The following is a 23,753-nucleotide window of genomic DNA, read 5'->3' on the forward strand; positions in this document are numbered from 1 at the left end:
CGCAGCTTTATGAGGATTGTCAAGCAAAATCGATTCACGAATTTGAGTGAACTTCACAAGGAATGGACTGAGTCTGGGGTCAAGGCATCAAGAGCCACCACACACAGATGTGTCAAGGAATTTGGCTACAGTTGTCGTTTTCCTCTTGTTAAGCCACTCCTGAACCACAGACAACGTCAGAGGCGTCTTACCTGGGCTAAGGAGAAGAAGAACTGGACTGTTGCCCAGTGGTCCAAAGTCCTCTTTTCAGATGAGAGCAAGTTTTGTATTTCATTTGGAAACCAAGGTCCTAGAGTCTGGAGGAAGGGTAGAGAAGCTCATAGCCCATGTTGCTTGAAGTCCAGTGTTAAGTTTCCACAGTCTGTGATGATTTGGGGTGCAATGTCATCTGCTGGTGTTGGTCCATTGTGTTTTTTGAAAACCAACGTCACTGCACCCGTTTACCAAGAAATTTTGGAGCACTTCATGCTTCCTTCTGCTGACCAGCTTTTTGAAGCTGCTGATTTCATTTTCCAGCAGGATTTGGCACCTGCACACACTGCCAAAAGCACCAAAAGTTGGTTAAATGACCATGGTGTTGGTGTGCGTGACTGGCCAGCAAACTCAGCAGACCTGAACCCCATAGAGAATCTATGGGGTATTGTCAAGAGGAAAATGAGAAACAAGAGACAACAAATAATTTTTATTTTTTTATTTTATTTTACCCAGCCTGGAGTCATTGCGGGACAATGCAACATTTATGCTTTTAGCCCAGTGTTGTTTCAGATATAGATAAAAATTGGGGGAAAAAAGAGTAGCTATAATAAACATTCTATCACAGTTTTAAAAAGATATGCCGCCTTTGCTTCATTTTATTGCAGAATAAGTATCAGTTAGATGCTCTGCAAGTCTAAACCGCAGACTTCCATCTGGTTAATTGTTTCGGGCCATTCTGGAACAGCTCTGATATGCTCTGTCTGTTTCCTAACAGGTGTTCACTTAGACATGCTGTATTTTGCTGATCAGTAGACCCATCTAAACTGGGATAATAATATTAAGGATGTTTCGTGCCAACATGCCCCACAACAGCTGGAACCAAAGAAACTGGAGATTTCAAAGACATTTTACTACATGTTAGTCCATGCATTTTGCAAAATAATAATGTATTAGCAGAGGATGTCTTTGGAACAGAAAAATCCAGCTTGCTTTCCTGTCAAGTGCAGCATGGCACTAAACAGCCAGTCTGCAGGGAGCAGTTAACAATAGTTAGTACATCCTATTTCTTTAGAAACAGCGGCACGAATGAAGCCCACAGCACAAATGAATATGTTGAGTCAGAAGCATCTGCTGGAGCTGGAGCTTTTCTGTTTTAATAGCTGAAAGGTGCCGCAGAGGTGTAATTTAGCATTAATGAAGTAATCCATTGTTGTGACAAGGTTTCGAGGAATTAAATAGAACAAATAATTTTGTCGTTCTCTTCTAATGGCGTATTTCAGCTTGATGATGATTACCCTGTAAGGATGTAGCAGCATATGGCTGGTTTAGTTTCTTCATTTTCCTAACATTTCCATAAGACGGCATCATATAAAACACAATGTTCTTGCTCACAACATTTTAGGCACTTCTAAAGGACCACAAGTGCTTTGCAATACTGTTAAAGTCATGAAATGCAGTTTCTAACCCATTTTTTTATTTGGAATAATGTGCACCGTTAAGTCTTGCTTGTTCTTGAAAATTAAAAAATTTTAGCAGATATTTTTTTGTGCAAAATAAACCGTTTATATGAAATAACCGCAAACACAGATGGCTGAAAAGCATTACAATTAGTCCTACGGTATCATATTTGATATGCACATCTCCAAGATTATCAACATGAATAATTATCAACATGATCAAAACTTTGCTGGAAAAACCTGTTGAGCATTCTGCCGTAGTTGAACTTTTTTAAAACAAGTACAGGACCTTCTAGTATCATTGTAAAAATGTCCCACTTCATGTGTCTTTTTGTTGTGAAATCTTTACTGATTTCTATGATGTAAACAAAAAAATTACTTTTATATTGTCAGTAATATTTCAAGATTCAAGAACTTTACTTGAATATCCATACATCATTTTAAGAAAAATCCATCATTGTTTTGCATTGCAGTATATATTTTGAAACTATAGAGCTTTGATCATAAAAGTAAGCATTTGCATATCATCATACTAAGACATATTATTGAGAGATATAGAGTGACAACTGATATTGATATGCATTTTAATTTGGAATAATGTGCACCGTTAAGTCTTGCTTGTTCTTGAAAATTAAAAAATTTTAGCAGATATTTTTTTTTGCAAAATAAACCGTTTATATGAAATAACCGCAAACACAGATGGCTGAAAAGCATTACAATTAGTCCTACGGTATCATATTTGATATGCACATCTCCAAGATTATCAACATGAATAATTATCAACATGATCAAAACTTTGCTGGAAAAACCTGTTGAGCATTCTGCCGTAGTTGAACTTTTTTCTTACTTTTTTAAAACAAGTACAAGACCTTCTAGTATCATTGTAAAAATGTCCCACTTCATGTGTCTTTTTGTTGTGAAATCTTTACTGATTTCTATGATGTAAACAAAAAAATTACTTTTATATTGTCAGTAATATTTCAAGATTCAAGAACTTTACTTGAATATCCATACATCATTTTAAGAAAAATCCATCATTGTTTTGCATTGCAGTATATATTTTGAAACTATAGAGCTTTGATCATAAAAGTAAGCATTTGCATATCATCATACTAAGACATATTATTGAGAGATATAGAGTGACAACTGATATTGATATGCATTTTATGTAAGCAGTCTGTTACAAATCTTAACGACTTACATTTTTAAGCTATCAGAATTTCATCTTACTTTTTGGTCATATACTGTAAATATCAGCAACTGCACATGTTTGCTCAGTTTGGGTCTCTGCATAAAACTGAGCAGTTTTCCCTCCTCAAGTGAGCTCAGTATTCTCATTATATCATACAATGTGAGCCATACAATGTTCTGGTCTATTCCAAGTTATTACATTTCATATGTCAGGCTTTAGGGGTTATGATTGCTTATCCAGGTTATACAGAGATTTCAAACTCTAGGTTTGCATGAATAATAAGTTACCCGTCATTTTGGTGTTGAGGTCTTGTGGTGTATTAGCTTCTTCAGAGACCTGCACATCAGTAGATGCTCCTGTTGTCAGCAGGAGAATGGTGACTTGCAGCCTTATTTGAAAACCAGTCACATCGTCATACTGCCTGTTGCTAAGCACTGCATTAGCCCATTATGTCCAATAATACTGGCACTTCTGGATCTCCGTCTGACAGGCACAGGTTTTGCAGTGCAGGTTTCATCGCAGATACCTAGTAATTCCACAAGAGACATCAAACAAATAACCCAAAATGATGTGGAACCAGATTTGCGGTGCTCATGTTCCATCTTTACAGGCAGACAGTGTTATGATTCCTACGAGGTGTACTGAAAACAACAGCTTTTATAAAAGATGTCGGAATCAGCATCATAACCAAAGCACCTAATCATGGCTATTAGGAAACTGCTGTTTTAGTGCTGTCAAATGATTAATCGCGATTAATCGCATCCAAAATAAAAGTTTTTTGTTTACATAATATATGTATGTGTACTGTGTATATTTATTATGTATATATAAATACAAACACATACAGCATATATTTTGAAAATATTTACATGCATATAAACGTAACATATTTTTCTTAAATATATACATCCATGTGTTTGTATTTATATATACATAATAAATATACACAGTACACATACATATATTATGTTAACAAAAACTTTTATTTTGGACGCGATCAATCGCGATTAATCATTTGGCAGCACTAATTTATTTTATAATATTTACAGTATTGTTTTTTTGAACAGTTCTGACTGAATTCTGATTGGATGAGATGTGGTTGTAAAATACCCATAAACGCCATTTGACATTAATATGACAAGCATTGCTTGACATGCATAAATGAAATGGACTTATCAACTAGGTTATGTGGCAGAACATTATTTGTTAGCATTTGAATAGTATTGTTACTGTTACGTTGTGTTTTATATCATACTGCTATTCCACTGGAAGTGCTAGTAGGCCTATAAAAATATATATTGATATCTGACTGATTCGTCATTGCAAAACCGTGTCAGTGTGGACAAATTACAGCCTTGTGGCTTTTTTACTTTAAGAGGTTATTGGCATAAATCTTGGCTTATTTTTATTCAAGGGGAAATTATTCTGTTTTGATAGTTCACTATCACAGGAGTTTTCAAACTGACGTCAGGGGAAAAGGTTTACAGGAAACCAGTGTAAAAATGTATTTATAATTAAACTAAATGTATTCATTTGATTTAAATTAGTCAATCAATCAGTTAAACATGTAGGCTACTGTACAACAGTATAGTGAGAAGAAAAATGCAATGTAACATTATAGAAACTAAATATTTGTACGTATATTTATTAATGTTTCACAGTATAAATTGCATCTTTAGGCTATACATGAAAATACATACCTGGATGCACAGGGATAATCATATTTGGGGGTCTGTGGAATCTAAACGATTGAAAACCTTGTCCTTTCTTACCTCTAGCAGACAATTATTAATTGACAGTGTTTTAACCTTTGATAAAGGCAGGTTACGTCAAATTTACATTAATAACAGTCGATGGAGAGGGAGAGAAAGAAAAAAAAGGAGAGGGAGAGAAAAGCGCATCATGGTTCCGTCCTTTTGGCCAATCATGTGCACAAGTTAGAGCACGTGTGCAATTATGCACAGACCAGTGATTTATTTATTTAGTCATTTAGCAGACGCTTTTATCCAAAGCGACTTACAAATGAAGACAATAAAAGCAGTCAAAACTAACAAAAGAGCAACAATATATAAGTGCAAATGACAAGTCTCGGTTAGCCTAACACAGTACACATAGCATGGTGTATGTATATACACACACACACACACACATATATATATATATATACACACACATACAAACAAACACACATACAGGGGCGGACTTACCCCTTAGGCAAAGGTAGGCGACCGCCTTGGGCCCCCAAAAACCAAGGGCCCCCTAAAATGCTTTTCATATAGGATATGCGCATTAAGCGTGGACACGCGAACGTTTGCTGTTTACGGTGTTTATTACCACAACAGCCGTCCGAGTCCGTGTCACCTGCAGGTTACAAATGAGAATACAATGAATTCATGACAATGTTTTACATTCAAGCTACCCCTAAAATTTATAGTGAAAAGTACTTTAAAAGCGTCTGGAATGCAATAAAGTAATTTTAAAGCTGTTTTTTAAAGCATTTGCTGCATGGATAAAAAATATAAATAACATATCATACAAAATTGCGTTGCAGCAAATCCTTAAAATGTTAAGGTATTCAGAACAGAACAACATAAAAATCAGAAAAGGCAGCTATACAATTATAGGACAAAGTGCTGGCCTTTACTTAAAAAAAAAAACAAAAAAACTCAGAATCAGAGTTTTTATTGCCAGGTATGTTTACACATACGAGGAATTTGTTTTCATGACAGAAGTCATGAAAACTTACATTTAATGAACAAAAAATGCTCCAAATGGTTTTCTAAATTTACTTTATAAAAAACGAAACGAAATCGAATCACTTTTCCATTACATACAAAACTGAACTATTTTAATAGCTGAAACAGTAGTATAAGCTTTTTTTGGGAAAAGGGGAAAAAAGACGGGCTATAGGGCCTATATTTGAGACCCGTGCAGGGCTTTAATCCATTTCATCCAACGCTGTTTTGTTCTCATCTGTGAGCATGCTCTTGATATATGTATTTTAGGTGTGTAAATGTATAATTGCCTTTTCATTATTTTTTCAGTTTTATTTAAATTTGTAGTTAAAACAACTAAAAATAAATGTATTTTAAAGTTAGAATTAGACAGCCTTTGCACACAGGCTTACGCTGAAAACAACAAAATGGAACCTCAAGGTTGATCTAGGAAAATGTGTGCAAATGTATAGGGCCCCATTCCTATATTTTGCCTGGGGCCCCCAATTCACTAAATATATATATATGATTTCAGACTCACTGCATGTTTTTAAAAGGCTTGTATGTTAACCACACATTATTTAATGAATTTATAAAGAAACACTATTTCCGCATTCAATTATTCGAGGAAAACACGCTAAAACGTTTTGTAGGCAGCTTGGATGAAACATATTGTGAAGTTTGATCATAGTAAAAACGCGTTTCAGTTACAGCATTGGTGATGCTGATAGCCTGTTAATCTCGGGTCGCTTGCACATTAGAGACCGGTGCGCTCGAGATGAGGGATGCGAATTAGCTAATCCTACTATGGCCACGGCTTGGCTTATGAATATTAATTACGTAACACCACGTTCGCTCAGTAAACCTAAACGATTGGCTGAAAGGCAGACGTTCGTAAAGAGTGCAGGGGCAAGTTCAAGCTCAAACCGGTGTGCACCGTTTTGCTACGGTTTCTGGTTTGAACTGCATGTTTCCTGGAAACGGTGTGCAGCGGGGTTTGAGATGCGTTTTCTCTTGTTTGGTGGGTGTGTCAAACATGTCAGCCCAATCAGCAGCAACATGTATATAAACCACGCGGTATTAAAGAGACAGCTCGCACAATGTAATTAACATCCAAATAAACTCACAAGAGCAAGTACGGTATATTGTTTACATTAAAGGCAAAATAACTAAGATATTATCTCTTTTATTCTGGACGGCAAGGGCAATGACTGTAACATCGAGCGTATTTTGCAGTATTAAACACGTATTTATACCGATTTCATCAGGCTTCGAAAATTCTTCAGAAACAACACAAGAATGGCCTTCTCAGTTGCAACTCTTGAGTCATCAGAACAGGGTGTTCAACGCACCACCGTTTCCGTTTAAAAAACGTTTTGCACCGTTTTTGTCGGGACTGAACGCAGCACAGGTCAGCTGGCGAATGAAGGAATCGTACTCGTCTCATGAATATTAATGACGCAGCGTGACGTTCGCCCCACTGTTTGGCTGAAGAGCAGAAGTTTGTGATTCGGTTGGCCTATCAACGAATTCTAGTACGGAGAAGGCTTGACTAGGAATACTAGATAGATTACGTAACTGGACGCTCGAGGGAGGTTACCATGCAACGTCAGCGTGCCGATTAATATTAATGAGTCCAGTGTTCGCCATAGTAGGAATCGTTCATTTCGCCTGTGTAGTAGGGTTGCACCCCGTTACACGTCACGCGCGCCTTCGGTACAGGGTGAAGATGCAGGCAATGTCACACAGCCCTCCTCATCATCACGACTAAAAATTCACCGTGTCTTATATGCAAAGCATTTGGGAAAAATAATAACCGACTCGCTCTGGTAAGTGACGTTTCTTGCTAATTAATTAATGTTTTGGAGCTCATTTATAATTAGCGTGCATATACATAAATATGATTTAAGACGCTCGTACACGTTTTAAATATAGCCTACCACATTTATGTTTGAGCGAGTGTTTTAATGTTAAATGCTACATTTGATGATTTTATGTTTTGAGGCATCAGGTTCATTCATTTGGAAAATAATGTGTGCTCATCAATGATGCATGCAAACGTAAAAATCATCAAAAATACATCTTTATAGTTATAACACCCAACGTAAATTGCCTTTTTAAGGCAACCTTTTATCATTTAACACGGCTCATGCATCATCTCAAGACATTAAAATTCATTTTTTCGGCGAGCAGATTATTATTTTTCGTTGAAATGCGCTTTTGTAGCCTATTATTACTTATTTCCAGTATGTATGTTAATTTTTATTTGCCATGGGTTAAAGAATAGATCAAAAGAGTAATTGATAAGAATTCCCATAGAGACATATGGCACCTTAAGCCTCACCCCTTCACCTAATATATCCATCAGAATAAGACTTATTGGGCTTTCCATTTTCCTCACTGGCTGGTATTGGGTTTCATATTTGCTACAATTGATAAACCATGAGAAATATCAATTAAAATGAGATTTGTACCGCGTTATATGTTGAAGCATCAAAATGACCTTGCAGCAGACATGAGGAATGGAAACCTGCTACATGTGTGTGTGTGTGTGTGTGTGTGTGTGTGAATCTCCTTGATGATTTATTCCATTGCTGAGTGCATTCAGTCTCGTCACGACAGCAAGTGTCATTTGGTTTGACTGAATTCACAGTGATGCTCTATGTGCATCTACACGTGTCTGTATCACTGCTGCTTTTTCAGTGAAATAACGTCTTTGAGCTGGAAATGACCAACCATTACTGTTGAGTGCATGCAAATAGTGATAACTGTGCTCTTTATCAATTCTTATATAAGAGTAGATTTGTAGAGCTAGATATTTGGCAGTTTTGATGGAATATCCAAAGCTGTATGTTGTTAGTATAGCCTACTGTTAGTATGCAGAGATTTCCGATGGTTGACAGTAGCCTGTATGTAGACCTTAATGTTGGTAGTATTGCTATATCTATGCATATCTTTCTTTGTATTTTAGGATTGATATTAAAGTTGTGTATCTGATTGTATTGTAAGTATGTAGAGATTCATGCTAGTATGTAAAGCTGTATATTTGATCGTAGTATGCAGCTTTATGTTGGTAGAGTTGAGAGAGAGAGAGAAAAGAAATAATGTGATGTGCAAATGTCTGAAAGTTTGATCAGGTCATTGGTAGGATGAGCTACTGTGTTTACATACTTCTGGACCCCAACTTTGATCCGATCTGGTTGAAAGTGTCCAAACCCTGTCTAGGACTGTTTCTCCTAATGTGAATTGATTTGAAGACTGCTTCTGGTGTCTCCGTCAGTGGTGGTGCTGCACAGGATTGCAGTTGTTCCTCAATCATTGTGTGCTCTGTGCGCTGCAGTGCTCTTTTCAGAGTAACCTTGCGAGGAATCCTCAAGAGGAGTGATGTGGCAAAGGAGGAAGAGAGAGAACAGGGTTTAACAGCAGGAGTGTTTATCATTGATCTGACCGGGCCGTCGTTCAGAACTCACTCATTCAGGGATCTGGAATAAGATTATCACTTGAGTTTGGTGCAGTACATTTCCATGTCCATGCCATGAAATTCAAGGAACAGTTTCCCCCAAAATGTCCTCACCCTCAGACCATCCAAGATGTAGATGAGTTTGTTTCTTCATCAGAACAGATTTGGAGAAATTTAGCATTGCAGTGAATGGGTGCCGTGAGAATGAGAGTCCAAACAGCTGATAAATCACTTTCAATTAGCAATTTCTACTAAAACCTACTACAGTAATTTTTGTTTTATTCACAAACTCAAAGTCATTCACAATAAGATCAGTAATAGTAAGAAAGTAAATCGATTTTTAATTCATACTGACATTTTTTTTTTTAAAGTTTTCAGATACTTTATTTTATAATATGAAAATGAAATGATGAATAATGAAATTTTTCATTTCTGTAGAATAGTGTGTGCTAATGAATCACGCACAATCAGATCAGGAACATATTAAGAATGCAAATAAGCTCAATTTAAATTTCATGTAGACTTTAAGGATGATCATCTTCATCATCACATTTCAGTGTTAATTCACATTTGCAATATAGCAACAATATGATAGAATAGAAGTGTTTCCTGTTTTTAATGAAACATTGCATTGACAACACCCGTCCAAATGTGGCTCAGTCCTGTTTGCGCTGGAATATTTTGGGCTAAAATGGAGGCAGGGCAGAGGATGCTGGTGGTGCTGATGTAGCAGAGGGCAGCAGTGACTGTGGCCATGGTGACAGCAGCGCACACTGAGAGATTTGTTCCAGGGCTAACGTGACTCACAACAGCTCTGTCCTTTCCTGAGAGACCACTGTCGAGATGCTTCTAAACATCCGCTAACATGCTTCTCTCCTCCCTCTATTCCATCCACCGCACTCATTCCCAGATCCATTAACTCCAGGCTTCTGCTGTCACTCTCATGCGTTGATATACATCAGATGCATTGAGCTTTGGCCTTGTTAGCAATACTTTATCTTCCTAAGTGCAAAGATAGTGCTTTAAAATAGTGCTTAAATTATTACTTTTCACTAAGATTAGACTTCAAACAAATGAAGAGAGGACGTACAAAAGATGAAGAAAAAATGGTTAAAGAGGCTGGAGCATTCTAACATTAAAACAGCTGTCCTTAAATAATAAAGCTAAATATTAAATATAATTGTGTAATGTTGTAGTGCTGTAATACAATCATTTTAAAATTACAATCACCAGAAATGAAAGGTAGTACAACTGTGAAAATACCATTTTAATTATATAATTTAATAATATAATTATTAATTAATACCCCCTGGACTTATATACACCACACATAGTATGTGCCATGACTGTTCTTTTGTCATTTAAACCTGTTGCACGTCCCACTATTATGTAAGTCAGAGTCAGAATTTAAAGCCATTTGCAACCCATTTCTGAGTGAAACTGGATATTTATCAAGAAGTAATGGAGTGAAGCTTGGTTTTATCAGCCTAGAATTGAGTGAATTGTGAAAAGTGGATGGATCTAGATCGAAAGATGGTTTGGCTGTCATTGTGACATCAGCGGAAAAAGGAAATTTGTTTCAGAGGAAGAAGACATTCTTACGTTTGGATGACATTCGATGTTTTTTTCCCCTCTCTGGAACACACACAAAAAATTTCTGGTGTAGTACTTTGAAACTTTTTTGGTAAATAGCCATTTCTACTAAAACCTACTACAGTAATTTTTGTTTTATTCACAAACTCAAAGTCATTCACAATAAGATCAGTAGTAGTAAGAAAGTAAATCGATTTTTAATTTATACTGACATTTTTTTTTTTAAGTTTTCAGATACTTTATTTTATAATATGAAAATGAAATGATGAATAATGAAATTTTTCATTTCTGTAGAATAGTGTGTGCTAATGAATCACGCACAATCAGATCAGGAACATATTAAGAATGCAAATAAGCTCAATTTAAATTTCATGTAGACTTTAAGGATGATCATCTTCATCACATTTCAGTGTTAATTCACATTTGCAATATAGCAACAATATTATAGAATAGAAGTGTTTCCTGTTTTTAATGAAACATTGCATTGACAACACCCGTCCAAATGTGGCTCAGTCCTGTTTGCGCTGGAATATTTTGGGCTAAAATGGAGGCAGGGCAGAGGATGCTGGTGGTGCTGATGTAGCAGAGGGCAGCAGTGACTGTGGCCATGGTGACAGCAGCGCACACTGAGAGATTTGTTCCAGGGCTAACGTGACTCACAACAGCTCTGTCCTTTCCTGAGAGACCACTGTCGAGATGCTTCTAAACATCCGCTAACATGCTTCTCTCCTCCCTCTATTCCATCCACCGCACTCATTCCCAGATCCATTAACTCCAGGCTTCTGCTGTCACTCTCATGCGTTGATATACATCAGATGCATTGAGCTTTGGCCTTGTTAGCAATACTTTATCTTCCTAAGTGCAAAGATAGTGCTTTAAAATAGTGCTTAAATTATTACTTTTCACTAAGATTAGACTTCAAACAAATGAAGAGAGGACGTACAAAAGATGAAGAAAAAATGGTTAAAGAGGCTGGAGCATTCTAACATTAAAACAGCTGTCCTTAAATAATAAAGCTAAATATTAAATATAATTGTGTAATGTTGTAGTGCTGTAATACAATCATTTTAAAATTACAATCACCAGAAATGAAAGGTAGTACAACTGTGAAAATACCATTTTAATTATATAATTTAATAATATAATTATTAATTAATACCTATCATACAGTTATTTAGTCATTATAAAAATATTTTCATTTAATTTCTGTTTTATGTTGTTTTTAAGTTAAGCCTCTTATGCTCACCTGCTTCCTTTATTTGATCAAAATTACAGTATATAATAATAATAATAATATTGTGAGACATTTTTAAATTGAAATAAAATGTAATTTATTCTTGTGATGGCAAAGCGAAATTTTCAGCAGCCATTATTCTAGTAACATTATCTTTCAGAAATCATTCTAATATACTGATTTGCTGCTCAAGAATTTTTTTAATGAATAGAAAGTTTAAAAGAGCATTAATGATTTTAAATAGAATTCCTTTGTAAGATCAATTTAATTTAATGATCACGTTAATGCATCCTAAATTGAACAAAAGTCTTACTGACCCCAAGCTTTTGAATGGCAGTGAACATTTTTCAAAGATTAATTATCACGAGATCCTTAAAAGTGGTCCTAAATTACAGCTGAAGTGTGTAATTTCTTTGCCATTACAAGCTAATGCAATTTTGCAAGAACAATGCTTGATTCCAAACACTCCCCTTATTTTCAGATGTTTGAACAAACAGATAGTCCCTCCTCAAACTCACACCATTGGCTAACTTACGCCCTGAACATGTTCTGAACAACAGGTTTGGTTGAGATCCAAACCTATAGATAAATTCACTTGTTTGTATCAGGCTTACTGCTTCATTACATTATAGTTACATGTTTGTCCTGTGGAAAGCCCCTGAGCTGTGTGTGTGAGACCACCATACACATATTCCATCTGTCTGGTGAATAATGGATAGCTCTATTTAAAATTTTGTTCAGATAATCGTTCACAATGTGGAAAATGGCTTCAATACCCCGGTAAGACAAGTGACTCAGCATGTATTGTTCCTGAAGGGCACACTATTAAGGCTGAAATTGTTTTCAAATGATTTAAATGAATAATTAATTATCGCATTAAGTGTATTAATAGGGTTATTATATGGGATGATGACATAGGATTTATAATGCCTTGTATGTTAATTACAGACTTAAAATGACTAACAACAAGTATCGGTTAATAGCATTGCTACTGTAGGAATAGTAATGTATGCGTTAATTTGAATATTCAAATTAGTTTTGAGTGCTTCTTCTCTTCTCAAATCTTTATGAATGTAATTGTTTGCCTCGCTTTTATCCAATAAGGAAACAAATCATTTTCCTTGGATCCGAACATGTGTGACTTTTATTTTTCTGTGAAATTCCAAAGTTGTAGTGTTTCGTGTCTAATATTATTTACACCCCAATGTTGTGACTGTTTAACTTTTTAAAGACCGTTTGCGGATTATTTCCACCACAAATGTAGATGAGTTTGTTTCTTCATCACAACAGATTTGGAGAAATGTAGCATTACATCACTTGTTCAGCAATGGATCCTCTGCAGTGAATGGGTGCCGTCAGAATGAGAGTCCAAACAGCTGATAAAAACATCACAATAAATGAATGTCTTTTGAACCAAAAAGCTGCATGTTTGTAAGAAACAAAGCCATCATTCAGGTTTTTTAACTTTTTAAACCGTTTCCTCTGGCCAAATATGAGTCCATGTCCATAATAACGTGTCCTCCAGTGAAAAGTCCATCAACTCATGTCCTCTCACATCAAAATTTACCAACATATTAGTTTCAAATGGTTTTGGATTGTTCTTGCTTGCAGTGTTTGATCTTTGCATATTTCTCTCCCGATTCAGACGAAATTACGTATTTTCACTAGTGAAAGCAATATTATGAATATGACTTATATTTTTACCTGGAAGCAACAGTTTAACATTAAAAATGTCAAAATGATGGATTTCTTTCTCACAAACATGCAGCTTTTCACTTCACAGGATGTTAATTGATGCACTGGAGTGGTGTGGATCATTTTATCAGCTGTTTGGACTTTCATTCTGACGGCACCCATTCACTGCAGAGGATCCATTGAATGACAGAAAAGTTAGCAAGTGATGTAATGATATTTCTCCAAATCTCTTTTACATCTCAGTTAAACAGTCAGAAGTGTAAGTGTTTGTTTTGCCTTGTGTGTGTTTGCATTGCTGTCATCAGTCATGATGAGGCTCTGGCAGCGAGCACAGGCTCCTCCTCTCTCTCGACATGCGCTGCAGCTCTGTAGGTCACTGTTGCTGAGCAGGTCTCAGTGCTCGCTCATTGCCAACCTTCGACCGCTGGCATTTAACAGAGTGACCCTTCAAAGCAACACATGGGGGCTAAATGTCCTTCTTTAGAACAAGGACTGTGCAGTAGAGATATAAAAAGTACTATTTCTGAGTAATGTTCAGACTCATCTCAATAGTTGATTTCAGTATAGACTTTGGCATGATTCTGTTGCTAGGCTACACTCTTAAAAATAAAAGTTCCAAAAGAGGGTTTTCGCAATGAACAAATCTGTTTTTTTTTGTTTTGTTTGTTTTAACAATCTAAAGAACATTTTTCCATCATGAACCCTGGATAGGTTCCATGGATGTTTAAGGTTCTTCATGGAACCATGAATGCCAATGAAGAACCTTTATTTTTAAGAGCACACTATTAGATCAGTTTGTGCATTTTCAATGAATTATTTTATTATGGGTAATTTTAGCTATTGAATCATATTTATAATCAACATTTATGTTTTACTAAGCTCTTCATAGGGCATTATGGGATTGAATTCTCTGTGAAAGATGCATGAGATGCTGCTTTAGAATTTGGACAAAATAAGGTATTTTAGAAGGCAGCATAATCATTTCCTCTAAATGCTAAACGGGCATCTGCTTGTGCATTTTTCCGAGATGAACATGCCGTGGGTTGATGAATTATGGGAATGTAGTCATGGGTGCAGATGATCCTTAATGTGACTATTTATTGGCATGTTTTTGGTAAAGAAAGATACATTTCTGCATTCACACTGGGTTGACAAACCCTGTTCATCTCAGTGAATGTCAAAATTCTGTTAAAGCCATTTGATGTGACCCGGCAAACCATCAGCGCTCTGATCCTAAACATCTGTGTGAGGGATTTTCATTGACATTAGCTACTTGATGGAATTATTGTAACAAATATCAGATCACCAGAAAACACACCCAAACAAGATGACTTTATAATCTCGGGTGGTGTTTCCCAGACAAACAGATTAACCACAACTGTACAGTGATCAACACAGCTTGAGCTCTCTTGACGATACAGCAAATCACTATACAAATAGAGCAGAATATAATCTGGTTTTATTAAAGCAGCACTATGTAACTTTTGGCGCTCTAGCGGTTAGTAAACAGAGCTGCACACATCCCGCGGAAGAACATTCTAACCGGAGCTACTTCTCTAAGTTTATGTCTATGATGAATTCATGATGTACTCGCTCGTTATATACATTTAGCAAATTTTGAACACAGAAAAAGTTACATAGTGCTGCTTTAATGCTCATTTTCGTTGTAATCTGAAACCAGAATTTGTTCAATTAAACTAAATTGGATTATGTGATTTAGGTTAAGTAAAATGATTTTACAAAAAGACTATAGAAAGTTATATTGGGGCAAAGGGGAAAATATAAAAATCACAGATGAAAACAATATTCCAAAGAAAACATTTATTTGAAATGTTTTGTTTACAGAAATTAATACAATGAAGAAATGCCTATTTTTATCAGTTTGTCATGTTAGAACAACATCACTCGAACTAAAGTAGTCGAATTACTTAAATTCACTTCTAGGTTCAATTAATTGTCATATTTTTTTTTTTAATAACAAAACTAATATGATTTCCATTTTTAAAAGGGGGAGTTATTTTATACAGTATGTTACAATAAATAGTTTACCCAAAATTGAAAATGCTGTCATTTACTATCGAAGCCTGTATCTGCCATGGAATAGTAGTTTATTTCTCACAATTTTGACTTTTCTTTTCAGAATTATGAATTTGCAATTCTGCATTTATATCTCGCAAATCATGTTGCTCCAAACATTTATAACTTTCTTGCTTCTGTGGAATACAAAAGAAGATAGTCATTCTGTTTTGTTGTTCATAAAACATACAGGTTTGGAACAATATCAGTGTGAGTAAATGACAGAAATTTAATTTTTGGGTGAACTATCCCTTTAAGATATGTATGAAAATGTACTCCAGGACAGAAATGAGCCCCTCAGGACTGTCAGAGGTTTGTGATTATTTTGGCGAACACTGAGATTCTCCAGTGCAGTCCCGTGTGCCTGCTCACACTCGAGCTGATGCGCTGCTTTGCTGTCGTCTCTGCTTGAATGATGATCTACACTCCCGCTGGCGTCGACTCGGCTTCAAAAACTGAATTACATAATTGGGTCTTTCATCACTGGTGTACAAGAGGCGAAGCCATTGCCCACCCCTTATATCAGAGTTAATTCACAATCAGCTTGATCCTAAAGAGATGTTAAGAATAAAGATGAGGAACAAGCTAGATCTTTTACTGATACATTGCAACCTCTCAAGAAATTCCAAGTTAAGAGCTACAACATTAACCTCGGTTCACAGCCCATTTTATATTCATTATCTAATGAGATAAAAAGCTGATTAAAATCATGGACAATGGCTTTAGCTAAATAAATCTATTTATTAATACATTTATTTATTAGTATTGTTTAGAGGTTTGAGGCCAGTAAGATTTGTTTTGTTGTCTTTTTTTTTTTTCACCAAGGCTGCATTTATTAGTTTCGAAATGCAGTAAAAACATGACTATTATGAAATAATATTGTCATTTAAAATAAGTGTCTTGTATTTGAATATATTTTAAAATGTAATTTTTTTCCTGTGATGCAAAGCTGAATTTTCCAGTCTTCAGTATCATGAACCTACGGAAATCATTTGCTCAAGAAACATTTATTATTATAATCAACGTTAAAAACAGTCATGCTGCTTCATAATTGTGTATCCTAAATAATTAAATTAAATAAAATAAAAAATGGTTTCTGCTACCAAGTAACTAAACTCAATTGCGCATTTACATCTCGCAAATCTGGTTTTCTTTCTCAGAACTGCATTATATACACTTGCAATTGTAAGAAAAAGTCAGAAATGTGAGCTTAATTGGACTTTATAACTTGTAATTGCACATTTGTATCTCACATTTCTGAGAAAAAAGTCAGAATTGTAAGATAAAAAGTCAAAATCTTTTACAACCTTTCATCTTTTTATTTATTTTTTATTCCATTGCAGAAACACGCTTCTGTAATATATGGTGCATAAATTAAAAAAAAAACCATAAAAGGCAAGTATTTTTGCAGTGCTCCATCCCTCTTGATTTGTAACAGAAAATTTACGGTAAAAAAACGGCAGCTGTGGTTGCCAGAATTTTACCGTAAAAAATACGGTAGCAACATTTTAGGTTTTACGGTTTTAACTTACATTTACAGTTAAATACTGTAATTTAATTAACTGATATAATGTTAATATAACAACCTATTAAAGTACTGAAATCTGTTCTGTACCTTTGTAATACACTGAGAAAGTCACATGATGAACCAAAGCCCATCACAAGCAGCTTTTAAATAATAACATATATAGAAGGTGCACAGTGTCATTCACACAAACACTAAACACCATCCTGGTAACACACATGAAACTGAAATAATGCAATAAACATTCATTTAACAACATAAGGTGTAACACACAAACCTAATATACAAAACTGATAAGAAAAAACTAAGAAGAAACATAGTTATTTCAACAAAAAAACATCAAATTTGAAATGTAACGCAGGGAATTCTGGGAATGTCAATTTACGGTTATTCACTGTAAATTCACTGTCTTTTCTCACTTCCAAAAACAGTATACTACCGTAAAATTACATGTAATGTCCAATACAGTTTTTCACTGTATATAGTAGGGGATTTTACCGTTAACCATTTAACAGGTTTTTACTGTAGCATTTTTACAGTCTTTTCCCGTTAAGTTCACAGTCATTTTTTGCAGTGTAGAGGAAATCTCATTCATTACTGTATTTAAGAAGGGCACTGTCTTCCTTGTCTGTTTTACTCCAGTTTTGATCTACCGCAGTCCTAAATCACATCTAAAAGGCCTGTAATCTCATATTGCATTAGTGTATCAGCGAGTAGATTTGACAGCTCTGGGCTAGGCTTTGCTTCACAGAGCTTTTAGGCCCTGTTCTTTAGCGCTGACATGTGTTCCTGTACCAGTCTAATTGAAACGCAAGTGTTCCACCAAGAGGAAGGCTGTTGTTCCCAGCAGAGCCATCTCACACACACCGCTGCTCCTGCACACCACTATTGCTGTCCCGTCTGCAGACCTCAACAGAGATGAGACGTATTTGGGAACTGTGGGGGAGATGGTTACCATGGCACGATAATGCAACACAGCCGGTGTGCTCTGCCTACGCAGGACTAGCTACACGGCTTATTTACATGTTTAATGGTTTGACATTGAATGTCATTGAGAGCTCTTAAAGGGATAGTTCAAGCATAAATGAACAATTCTGTCATCATTTACTCGCCTGAATGTATTGAAGGATGGATTTGTGTGAGGATCAGACTGAAATTTGAAGTCTTGTCTCCCATTTGTAGGTCTCAAATCTCTTTGATGGTGTTATGGCGCGGAGGAGGAACATATAACAACCAAAATTGCAGTCTGTCTGTTACATAAAGCTATCTTATGGTTTCAGAAGACATGAAATAGCTGTTGTGTTGAAACTTAAATAAGTTGTGTTGACTGATTTAGTGGTACCTTTTGGAGCTTGGCAACCACATTTACAAAGTACTTTCATTGTATGGAAGTTTCATTGTTTAGTTTTTTTTGTTTTTGATTTTTGTTCCACTTAATGATATGAAATTGAGTAAATGACAGTGTCATTTTAGGATTATTTATATACGATTATAGTTTTTGTTAGTATTAGCTTTTATTTTATTTTTTAATTTTCTATTATTTTTATTTTCTATTTGTTTATTTTTCTATTTATTCTTACATTAAGTTTCAGGGGTTTTTTTGTCATGTGCTTTTGTCATTTTTATTAGTTTTTTTATTGTTATTACTATTAGGTTTTAGTTTTAGTTTTATTTAATTATATTTAATAAATGTAGTGCTTCAACTTAAACGCATTTCAGTTAGTTACCAAAGCAACATTTATTTAATTACATTTTATTTTGAAAAAAATGTTTTAGCAGTTTAAGTTGTACCATTTAATTCAGTAACCAAAATATTACCCAAACTCAAAGTGTTTTAAAGTGATAGTTGAAGAAGAAGAAAAAATATTTTGAATGGGTCCAATGTTGTGTGGACCCCACCTATTTTCATAAATAAAATATCTAAATAAATAATGAATAAAATAATATAAATAATGAATAATACAATAACACAAACACAAGACTTAAAAAAAAAATGCTTTGTGTACCACAGAAGAAAGGTTTGGAATGACATGAGTACATTTGGAATGAGGGTGAGTAAATGATAAGTGAAAGCATCGTTCTTATGTATTTTTAAAGAAAAAATAGTTCCCTGAGCGTGGCCGCAGTGCTGATGATGTATTTTCATCATGTGTCAGTGCTGTATCGATTAAAAACTCATCAGAACCCACTTGCATGGATTTTTCTATAACAAACACTGTCTAATCAGCCCTGAAATCAATCAATATTAAAATGATTTTCACAATGGCAGCGCAGGCCTCTATTGGCTGATGCGTGCACATGCAGAGAGAGCATGCAGGGATTGTACGAGTGAGAATGAAATGACCACGGAGGACAGCATAAGGCAGATCCATGCCTGCTGCCGCCAACTGGGCCATTTCTCCCTTGGACCAATCACATCCGCCGATGAGCTCATAGCGCCCCAGATTCCCCTTTATAGACATTTATAGCTTTACAACCATCGCAGTGTTTACTTGGAGTAACGCGAGAAGCACGCCAATTTGTTTGATTGACTCTACAGTCCACATGACTGGTCTGTTTCCGTGTATTCACTTATCAGTGCCGTGATAATGTAATAGGACTTGGGCCGAGCTGTTGAGAAGAGCAGTGCTGACAGATATCCCATATTCACTGAGAAGGCCAAATGTCTGGCCGGCTCATTATCTTCACAGACACGGGGTGATGTGGAGCTGAGCGGTGGCCGCCCGGCTGATGAGCTCTGTTCAGAGAGGAATACACAATAAGAGAGAGAGAGAAAAGAACAGAGGAATTAGACGAGAATGTGAAAAAGATTGTGACTTGTTTACATTGGAGTCTTTAGGAATGGGAATCGTTATTTAACTTTGTATAAATATATGTAGATCTGTGTATATATCCAAAAGATGTGTGTGTTTATTCGTGTATTTTTTATGTTGTATTTTATTTATATTATTAATTTATTTTATATACAATTTATTAAGTTATATTATATTATTAAATTAAATCTGATCATTTATTACAGCAAAATTAAATATTCCAAATGTTCCAAATTTCCACCAAAACATTTGATAGATAGATAGATAGATAGATAGATAGATAGATAGATAGATAGATAGATAGAGATGCATGGGAAGGTTTGGGAGCCCCTTGTAGAATTTGTGAATACTTTTAACAAAATAAGAGAGATCATACAAAATGCATGTTATTTTTTAATTAGTACTGTCCTGAGTAAGATATTTTACAAAGAAAATGTTTACATATAAGCCACAAGACAGGTTTTCCACAAGTTTTATGATGGTTGTTCATGAGTCCCTTGTTTGTTCTGAACAGTTAAACTGAGCACTGTTCTTCAGAAAAATCCTCCATGTCCTGGAGATTCTTCAGTTTTCCAGCATCTTTGCATATTTGAACCCTTTCCAGCAGTGACTATATGATTTTGAGATCCATCTTTTCACACTGAGGACAATTGAGGGACTCAAACCCAACTATTAAAAAAGGTTCAAACCTTCACTGATGCTCCAGAAGGAAACACGATGCATTAAGAGCTGAATAACTCTTAACTCATTAAGGGGTGAAAACTTTTGAACAGGATGAAGATGCCCAAATTTTTCTTATTTTGTTGAAATATCTTCTTTTTTTTTTTCCATTTAGTACTGCCTTTCGGAAGCAACAGAAGATACTTGCATGTTTCCCGGAAGACAAATTAAGTACAATTTACCTTGATCTTCAAATTCTAAAAGTTTTCACCCCTTAATGAGTTAAGAGTTATTCAGCTCTTAATGCATCGTGTTTCCTTCTGGAGCATCAGTGAAGGTTTGAACCTTTTTTAATAGTTGTGTTTGAGTCCCTCAATTGTCCTCAGTGTGAAAAGATGGATCTCAAAATCATACAGTCACTGCTGGAAAGGGTTAAAATATGCAAAAGATGCTGGAAAACTGAAGAATCTCCAGGACATGGAGGATTTTTCTGAAGAACAGTGCTCAGTTTAACTGTTCAGAACAAACAAGGGACTCATGAACAACCATCACAAAACAAAAAAGTAGTCATAGATCATCCAAGTAACCACACACAGTATTAAGAAATCATGTTACATTGGTTGCTCTGTAGTGAGGACAACTCAACAGAAAGCAACCAATACGTGTTGTCATCACCACCTCATAACCCTAAATCTCATCCCTTTCAGGTTTGTTCAGTGAAGGATTTCTGCACAGATCTTTATCTGTGCTGTAGAGCTCCTAAGTACCCCTGAGAAATTATTAATGTGGCTCAATTATGTATATTAGATTATTAATGCAATAACTGGATCCAGACCAATTTCAACAGATTGTACGAGGCAACACAGACTGATGGTTTTATGAATTTCCCTTGGGAACAATTTAATCACCCTTTTTCAGGGAGGCTCAATTGGTTCCTTAAAGTGTTTTCCTTCAGAATGTAAACTGGACGAAACAAGGTCACTGTGAGCTGCTGTACCTATTTACATGCTGTCAGCGTTATCCATGTAGTCATTTGTAATTGTGCTCTTAGCTTACAAGAATTTTTATTCTATGTGTATTACTTTCTTGCTGTTAACACAAAGCTGATTAAACATAATCAAGTTTCTTCAGGTAATATCACTGCTTGAAAATCCTGCTGAAGCCAAGCTCAGTGTAATAGCTGGTTTTGCATGATTTCTATATGGTCTAAGCATGTCATTTAGCAGAACTAAGCTGGTATAGATGGTTGCTATTAGCTAGAATAGCAGAAGATGGCTGGTTTTTGACCTGGTAGACTATCTTTCTAGCTGATATAGCATATATTTAATATTGTGGGGAAAATGCATTGATGTGAACAGGTGCACAAAACAAAAAGTCATAGTTTAAGAATTCAAATCATGTGTTTTGCAAGTCCAAATGAAAAATGATGGTTGATTAGCTAAAATAGCAGCTGATGGACCTGTTTTTGAGAATATACAGACTACCTGTATGATTCAGTAAACAGTAAGATCTTACAAAAAACTTTTTTTATTTTTTGCAGAAATTGGATTTTACATTAAGACAATTAAGCATTTTTTGGACTTTTTTCATAAAGTCCAAATGTGTGACGTATGATTTAATTGTAAATTGATGTGTTAATGTTGTAAAGTATTTGCTTTAATGCCTCAGTCTTTCATCTTGAATAACAGCATCTGTTCTTGTATATTTTCAGACTGCCGTGTAGAGCTCTGTGCTCTTGAAGCTGCTGTCCAGGGTCCTGAACTTCTTCAGCCCAGCTTCACTCTACTACATGCTAACAGGCAGCTCCTGACATCTAGTTCCAGCACTCTTTACATCAGCGCACAACTTTGAACCATGGAGGAGGGTTACAGAGACCGTACAGCCTTCATTAAAGGTGCTAAGGACATTGCCAAAGAGGTCAAAAAGCAAGCAGGTAAAAAGGTGGGCCGCCACATGGACAGGGTGAGCGACGAATACAGCAAACGCTCTTATACCCGCTTCGAAGAGGAAGACGATGATGACGATTACCCCGTGCAGGCCCAGGATGGCAGCTACTACCGCAGCAACAGCAGGGCCAACGACGACGAAGGGGCTCACAGCGACTCCACAGAGGGCCACGATGAGGATGATGAGATCTACGAGGGCGAGTACCAGGGCATCCCCAGAAACGACTCCGTTGAGAAGGCCGACAGACAGGTGGACGGAGTGGGACAGTCTCAGTTCCGGGACATGACGCAGTACGAGGGGGAGAGGAGGAAGGACCAGGAGGAGCTGGCCCAGCAGTATGAGACCATCCTGCAGGAGTGTGGCCATGGCCGCTTCCAGTGGACCCTGTACTTTGTGCTGGGTCTGGCCCTCATGGCTGATGGCGTGGAGATCTTCGTGGTGGGCTTCGTACTGCCCAGTGCTGAGAAAGACATGTGTTTGTCTGAGCCCAACAAAGGGATGCTGGGTAAGTGGAGAACAGCTTATTAGCTTTTATCTGTGGTTTCTGTTATAAAGTGCTTTAATGCACAATCTGCCCATGCACTTTTCACCGCTATTGTATCCGAAAGGGGTTTTCTCATTCATTTTTTCCCCTTAAGGTGTTTTAAAAAATCTTTGTTAAAGAGTTACAAGTCATGAACCAAACCAACCAGTTACAAGGTGATAAAAGTGAAACGTTCATATATTCTATATTCATTACATGTAAAGTAAAACATTATAAAAGTTTTTTTGTTTTAATTTTATTGATTAGAGCTTACAGCTCATGAAAGTCAAAAATCCAGTATCTCAAAATATTAGAATATTTCCTAAGATCAATCAAAAAAAGGATCTGCACAGCAGAAAAGCTCAAGTTCTTTAAAGTATGTTCATCTATGCACTCAATACTTGGATGGTGCTCCTTTGGCAAAAACTCCAGCATCAGTGAGGTGTGGCATGGAAGCGATCAGCCTGTGGACTGCTGAGGCATATGGGGGTTCCATATGGGTTCAGGTCAGGCGTATTGGCTGGCCAATCAAGCAAAGTAATATCATGGTCAGCAAACCACTTGGAAGTGGTTTTGGCACTGTGGGCAGGTGGGCAGGTGGGCAGGTGACAAGTCCTGCTGGAAAAGGAAATCAGCATCTCCATAAAGCTTGTCAGCAGATCAGCAGAT

The 23,753-nt window shown here is 36.1% G+C and overlaps 1 protein-coding gene across 1 annotated transcript in view; it reads left to right on the forward strand.

Moving 5' to 3' along the window:
- The first annotated feature begins 7,253 nt into the window (after window positions 1-7,253).
- The window catches only part of sv2a (synaptic vesicle glycoprotein 2A), a 39,087-nt gene continuing 22,587 nt past the window's right edge, over window positions 7,254-23,753 (forward strand). Inside the window, exons 1-2 of the mRNA XM_016281976.1 lie at window positions 7,254-7,387; window positions 22,326-23,066. Of these exons, the coding sequence (XP_016137462.1) occupies window positions 22,469-23,066 (598 nt within the window). The 5' untranslated portion in view covers window positions 7,254-7,387; window positions 22,326-22,468. The remainder of the gene's footprint in view (window positions 7,388-22,325; window positions 23,067-23,753) is intronic.

Source organism: Sinocyclocheilus grahami, unplaced genomic scaffold (assembly GCF_001515645.1).
Source record: "Sinocyclocheilus grahami isolate Dianchi unplaced genomic scaffold, SAMN03320097.WGS_v1.1 scaffold153.1, whole genome shotgun sequence".
Classification (NCBI taxonomy): domain Eukaryota; kingdom Metazoa; phylum Chordata; class Actinopteri; order Cypriniformes; family Cyprinidae; genus Sinocyclocheilus; species Sinocyclocheilus grahami.